Genomic DNA, 7,081 nt, shown 5'->3' on the forward strand with positions numbered 1-7,081 from the left:
GTTCAAACTTATGCAGATGTTCAATGTTTGTTCAGTAATTTCAATCCTGGTATGCACGTGTATACACATATAAATATATGGCAGACGAAGATGCATAAAACGCTTTTTTAAAAACTCAAAAATACACCCGACAAATTTTCCCTTTCCCTACACGTTTTTGTATGAGCATTTGCTATGCCGAACTTATACGCATGAAATTGATTATACCAACGTATCTGGCTAAAACAATACTATCATTGGACTCGGCTACTGTGTTCTATTTTAGTGACATAATTTCACCGTACGAAGTAGGACAAGAAGTGTCAATACGTTTACAATGAGTTTGTTAGGTTTTTGAGAAGGAATTGCTCTGAAAAAATAAACAATGGGCTCTCGAGCGGAATAAACCAAGATAATTCCTCACTAATCAGTCTTGTTAACTCAACCTCTCTGCTTTGACCTCGGGCGATATTGTGGAACTGTTTGCAATGCACATGCGTTGCTGTATATTGGTTGCTGTGTGCCGACCCCAGGCAAGTCACGATATAATGAGAGTACGCGCATTCCCGGAAGCGACTGGAAAGTAGCATTGTGTACTGTTATAGTAATAGTCAGAGCAAAATTTAAGGAAAAATCAGGTGGTCAGACCTGATAATACCTATCCCACATGGAACGTGCGCGGAAAGGCTCAGAAACTATGATCCGATACAATTTCGTCTAGCAGTAGGCTAATAGATGAGATACCGTGCTTCTACGTAATGAAGTGCGATTCTCTTCCAAAGTGTAATCACTCTTTCGTACGAAATGTATAACATTCGTTGCCACAGCTCCGAAGGGCAGAAACCCGATGGGTAACTGTAGTGATATGCGTCTCCTGATCAGTTAATCGCTCAATTTAGACTTAACACTTTTGTCTTTTGATCGCACTTACCAACATTGGCTGTCAATAAAATGCAATACTGTGCGGGAGGGAGTTTTGTCGCTATGATATGAATTCAGAATTAACCGCATAAAATATCCAATTATGGTCAATCAAAATCTTAATAACCAGAGACAGAATAAAATATAATTTCCTACGCTGTTTTTTCAGTCATTCTTTGCAAAGGAAACTCAAAATATATAATATAATTTCTCAAGCATGAATAAGATAGCCAGATTAGCTCATTCCGCAGCAAGAAAATGGGAAATGACGGATAAATGTTTACCTGATAAATATCTTTTGTATCGGGATCAAAATTTGAGGTAAGTTTTTGAGCTAAATTTTTCTACGAACCTTAATATATTAATCAATGTATATATAAATTTAAAGTTTAGAAATGGTTCAATCTGACGGTAACAGAGAAGACTGGACTTCGTTTTTTGATATATGTGTCCATTCTTTTCAAAATGACGTTGTTTACAAGCAGTTATATCAAGACGATGAACAGCGAAGTAAATTTCTAAAATCTTACTACGAACATTTATACAGATGTGCATATAGAGATGATCTGGGAAGCCTCGCATATTTACAAGTAAGTCATTGGGTTTTGCTGCTATTTTGTTCGTATTTTACTTATAAAATTTCATTTCTTCTCACTGTAACTTTTTACAAAGGCCACAGATATGAAAACGAAGGCAAAATATATGGTTGGAGGGTTAACAATTTCTAAGGAATGGAATGAAAAGGAACAAGAAGATCCTAAAATGAAATTTATAAACGAAGTAGCATGGAAGAAGTATATCAGGTAATCAGTACTGATAAAATAAGTTGAAGATTATTTCAGAGAATCACCAAGAATAGATTGGGGTTTAATTACAAATTTACTCATACTCAACGTACAAACGTACTCAAAGGATTTACATAAAATAATGTTTGAACTCTCTTTGCACTTATATAGTTGAATTCTCAGCTATGTTGTTCTAATGAAAAAAAATTGTGGCTAAGCCAATTATTGGATTATACAAATAGAAAATAGAGAAAAAGAAGGCTTTGAATTACGTCACTCACAATGACGTTGTGTATGAACTCGTCTTTTATTTCTGAACATAAAATTTTCAATCTAACTTCATTCTAGTTTCAGATTATTAAACGTCTTCAGTAAATAGAAGTAAATATGAGAATATTGATAAAATAGCAAGCAATATTGAATAGTGTTTGGGTACTCCCGGAGTATGTGAACCAAGGTATGTGAACCACCGGAACCTAGTATGTGTACCAGGTTAGGGTCAGGCCATAATTTCAGGTACAAATACTATACGTTAGTCACTTGGCTAGTCCCCGAACTCATAATAGAACTAAAATAAAAACATAAGAATAAAATTATGGCCTTACCCTAACCTGGTACACATACTACGTTCTGGTGTCCGCCATCTTGGTTCACATACTCCGGGAGTACCTCTTTTCGTGATCTGTTATATCTATCATCAATTCACCTTTTATATCAGTTATAATTAGAATTATCATCTAGTCCTTTTTGCTGCACTTCCCAGATTTTCCGCCATGCTGAATAATAATGCGCTTTCTGTGTTTTCAGGCATGATCGATGGTTACACAGAAATATCTATAAGCGGTTTTTAGATGTTTCCGACTCTGTAGGGAAAAAACTGGTGTATCGTAAGAACCGAGTACTTTTGAACGATTATAGATATATTATCCCATCGGGTGTTTGGGCCGATATAGGCGCTCAAATGATGCTTGAACATTCATATGGTGAAACATGGAAATCGGACTGTATGGTTGTCGCTATGACAGACAATCCTCCGTTAGCGCGTCATTTATCACGTCATAAATGCAAAGTCGTTCAAATTTATCGATGCGATGATGGCAATTTTTTCAAGGGAAACAAAATAGACACTAAGAATGAAAGCGATGATGAATTATTGATTTTTGTTTATCTATATGGAATGGATGATAACGAAGAACTTTTCAATTATATCAAATATAAGACTCACGACAAAACCTGTTCTTTGAACGACAATACTGTCAAGGAGATAATGCTCAAACAGTAGAAAATTTAACAATTAATAATTTCAAAAAAGAGAAGGACGTCATCTTCATCCGATTATCCTATTCTATTAAATATTTCAAGTAAGTTTTTCACAACAGGCGAAGTATTCATATAAATAGAATTCTTCTTTTTTTGATGCCAAGCGAGTATTTCATATTTTCATTGCATATATACAATATTCAATATTGTATGAATTTATATATTTATAACATGTTGGTATAATCAATCGATCATTCTATTTTACATGAAACAAATGGGAAGCTAGTATCTTTATTAAATAGACAGTAACTTTTCCTTACTTTCATTATATATTTTTTATATTTTCCTTCCATTTTGAATATATATATATAAGTACGTTTCAATAAAGGATAGTCTAGGCTTCGGCAGCTTGATAAAACTTATTATATATATAGAGGAAGATGCTGCTATTTTTTTGCTTCAACTTCTGATTTCATCTTATTCAAGAAACCTTGTGACACAGGTCACATACAAATTCACAAGTATGTGAAGCAAATGTAGTTCGTCACATGGCACCGCAACACATATTTTGAATATGGTTCAAAATAAATAAATAAAACGATTATTTGAATGTTGCATTCTATTTAAGGGACCAGAGTTAATAAACGCACTTTATTCTGCTCTACTCTGTTTCCGTATTTCGGGGAAAAAAATATATTATGTTGTTCATTCACAATAGTTAATTTTTCTCGAATATCTTCCATGTGGTTTGAACCCAATTTTCTTTCTACTTATTGTTCAATATTTTCCATACGTATAGAAAATAAACAAATTGTAAATAAACTCATTTCCGTTTACTTCGGACAGTTCTTGGTCCAGTTATGATGTTTTTGCATTAGCTTATATGAGGCTATACACCTGGTTGCAGGACGGACTAACATTTTTGACGGCACCGGCACCGCCAATGCGCACGATTGCAAAGAAGGAATTTCGTAGTCATTTCACAGTTCAAGTCATTTTAGAATAATCGAACTAGTGCCGGGTGTTTAATACCACATGTGGAATATTCAGTTTGAGATTTTTTTATTATCTATTATTTTAGTCTCGTCGACATTCAAGTTAACATATAAGACTTGAATCAAAATTTTTCGTTAAGGGATTTACCGCGTCAACTTCACTGTACCATAAACACATTGTGCAAGTTTGATTGCCATGAAAATCCTATTTAATATTTTCTGATCCATGTGATATCGTTAAGGATATGGCAGGATATAGAAGACATGAACATAAACCACAACAATTTGAAAACTCAACAACGGGCAATGGTAAATTTTTACTACCATTGACATAATTTTTCGTTTTATCAGTCAATAGAGAGCAGTGTTGAGATACCTGGACACGAAACAATGCTGAATATGAAGTGTTTTCTTTAATTAAAATAAACACAAAAAGTGTAGTCAAAATATCGAATCCCAATATCGAAACGACTCTGGTGAATGGGTGGGGATGTAGACACAGCGGATTGGGACTTGAAAAAAAATAATTAAAGTAATCGCTATCTCCAATTGTGATGTAATAGGTGAATGACTTGGCAACCCATACTCACCTCCTACCTAACCCGGCCAATGAAATGTCGAATTTTCATCCAGTTGAACCAAATACTCACCAACTTATAAGCTTATAAGCATTCGGCCCTGATCAAAAACTTAATGGTCGATGTAATAATTTTTATCGTAAGTATTCTCTTTGATGTATTTTACAATTTCTTCATCTTCTTCTCCGCATAGTAGAATGCATATTATTGAATCCTTTGAAATACTATCATCATAATTATTGAATGAATTTCCATATCTGCATACATAAGCTTGAACGATTTTTGCATGATTACTAGCTTCGTATAGCCGAGCCAATTTGAAAGAATCTGACATGGAAAACATGAGTCATTCATTGGAAGCCCATTTGTCAGTATAAATATTTTCAGCTATCATGTATCCGCCAATTGCTGACCAAAGAATTGAAGAGGTGAGACGCCTAAACTCGCTTTCCATGACGGTACTCCCAAAATAAAGAAAAGTCTTTCCCAAAGAGTCGGATATATATGTCAGTTTCTTGAATACGTTTTCATTCAGCCATTGTTTGCGCCTGAAAAGTTTATAAATTATTGTTCCCATATGGCAGGGGTTCTCAAACTTTTGGCGTTGCGGAGCCCTTGAAAAGGTTGACTATTATTCACGGAGCCCCAAAATAAATGTTAAAATTGTTACTTTCTGATTAATATTCCTGAGTAAGTTAAACGTACTTTACTCAATTTAAATACTAAACACTTTTAATAGGGTTAATACAAGTCATAAATAAATCTAAATTTCAAAGATAAATTGTATAATATACTAAAGCTATAAATTCGACACATGACAAACATATTAATAAATTAGGGGTCGAATTTTTTCCCCTCTTGACATTTTTGGAAGACTTAAAAGGCTGCTAATAACGTGCGCGATTGCATTTTGTTACAATCGCCGATTGTTTTCGTCAGCATGGCGTGTTTTTGAACCTCAAACATCTTTACGCCGGTGTTTATACTCCCTAAATAAAAAATTTCCTTCGGCATATGCATGTATTGTTCCACAATGACGACGATAATTGCTTTTCTTTCTCGTGGGGAATTATGAGTTCAATGTGAAAAACATGTTACCATATTATAATCATCGGCGACGAAATGCTAAAAATAATAGTTAATAAAGAGGTAAATCTGCAATTCAAATTTTTTGATTAAAAAGCGGCCTTCTAAAATATTAGAACTAAAACTCAAAATGGAAGATAACACTATAAGTTTTGTTTCAGCAGACTCACGTCAGAATAAAAACGCTGTTATAGACATCGAAAATCATAAAATTTGGTGTTTTGTTAGGTTTTCGGTTATTCATCGTAGTAACTGCGAAATTGAAACACAGTCATTTAATTATGCGTGCGATGTACCATTTTTCCTTTCTGAAACTACCGACAGAGCCGCATGCACTAAAATAAATTTCTATCGTTCGTATTTTGCCAAGACCTTGTGATTTTTCAAACGGCGACATCTTGCTTAAAAATAATCTCGAGTGCGAAAGAACAAATCAAGTTTAACAAATCCCAAGATCGCAAAAATACGATTCCATTTTATTTATAGTTAGCAGTTTATCACGCAGTTTATGTTATTTTAGACTAGTATTTTATCATTTTAGTAATCCTAATAGTAATTTCGAATCGAATGTGAGTAACGATGAGCACAATTAAATTATTACGACAAGAGTCAAGACCCTTTAGAGTTTAGATGCTCGCATCGGTCATGAATTGAATATTTTACGCAACAGAGATCTCGTTATCCGTTTTTTTTTGAATCGTCAAGAATGTTGCGCGTAAATTTCCGATTTCAATTTTGAACCTCCTCCCTCTTAAGAATCCTGGCTGCGCTCCTGCTTATAAATAATGTCATTTTTTAATTCCGCCCCTTTGCCATATTTCGAGGCTATATTTGTCAAATTTCATCAAAGCTAGTATTGCTTCTAGGAACAGTTTTAAATTAGCCAAGTCAGTATTTTGAAAAGTAATCGAATAGCTCGCGGAGCCCCTGGGTTACTCTCGCGGAGCCCTGGGGCTCCGTACGGAGCACTTTGAGAATCTATGCCCTATGGTACTACTATTTTGATATTGACATTGTTCTTACCGGAGATATTTTTTCCACCCAAATGGATTGATAAGTTTCATTCTGTGGTCTTCAATTTCTGTTTCATCCCAATCGTGGCTCATAGCGACCCCTCCAATCATTGAAGACGTGTTGTGATCATGATCATGTGCCTTTAACGAAAAGTAAATGTATGGAAACTTTTCTGCAAATTTCTAGTGATTTGTACAAAATCTTAATACAAAACTCAGAATAGTAGTTTAGCTGCATGCGTTTAAAAGTAAAGGCGTGAATTTGGAAACAAAAGTCTCTGGAAAATTAAGTGTTTCGTCGTGGAAAATATATACCAGACTCTAAACTTTATTCACAAAGCAAACAATGCCATAGGCTTAGACAATAAACTTTTTTAAATGTAATTTTGCAGTGAGACATTAATTCTTACGCCTTTTCCAACAACATTTTGCTCTATTCGTGAACGATTTACTAAAAACTAGGC

General features: G+C 34.4%; 1 protein-coding gene across 2 annotated transcripts; it reads left to right on the forward strand.

The window, feature by feature from the left end:
• Nucleotides 1-465: 465 nt before the first annotated feature.
• LOC120329310 (uncharacterized) lies at nt 466-3,788 on the forward strand. 2 transcript variants are annotated; one of them, XM_039395905.2, is made up of 4 exons: nt 466-1,221; nt 1,448-1,490; nt 1,573-1,703; nt 2,493-3,788. In XM_039395905.2, exons 1-4 carry the CDS (start codon nt 1,118-1,120, stop codon nt 2,965-2,967), a joined length of 753 nt encoding a protein of 250 aa, XP_039251839.2. In that variant the 5' UTR covers nt 466-1,117; the 3' UTR covers nt 2,968-3,788. The 2 variants fall into 2 exon arrangements, with proteins under 2 accessions (XP_039251839.2, XP_039251830.2); XM_039395896.2 differs by having other exon boundaries at nt 476-1,221; nt 1,289-1,490.
• The last annotated feature ends 3,293 nt before the right edge of the window (nt 3,789-7,081 follow it).

This window comes from Styela clava, chromosome 1 (genome assembly GCF_964204865.1).
Source record: "Styela clava chromosome 1, kaStyClav1.hap1.2, whole genome shotgun sequence".
Classification (NCBI taxonomy): domain Eukaryota; kingdom Metazoa; phylum Chordata; class Ascidiacea; order Stolidobranchia; family Styelidae; genus Styela; species Styela clava.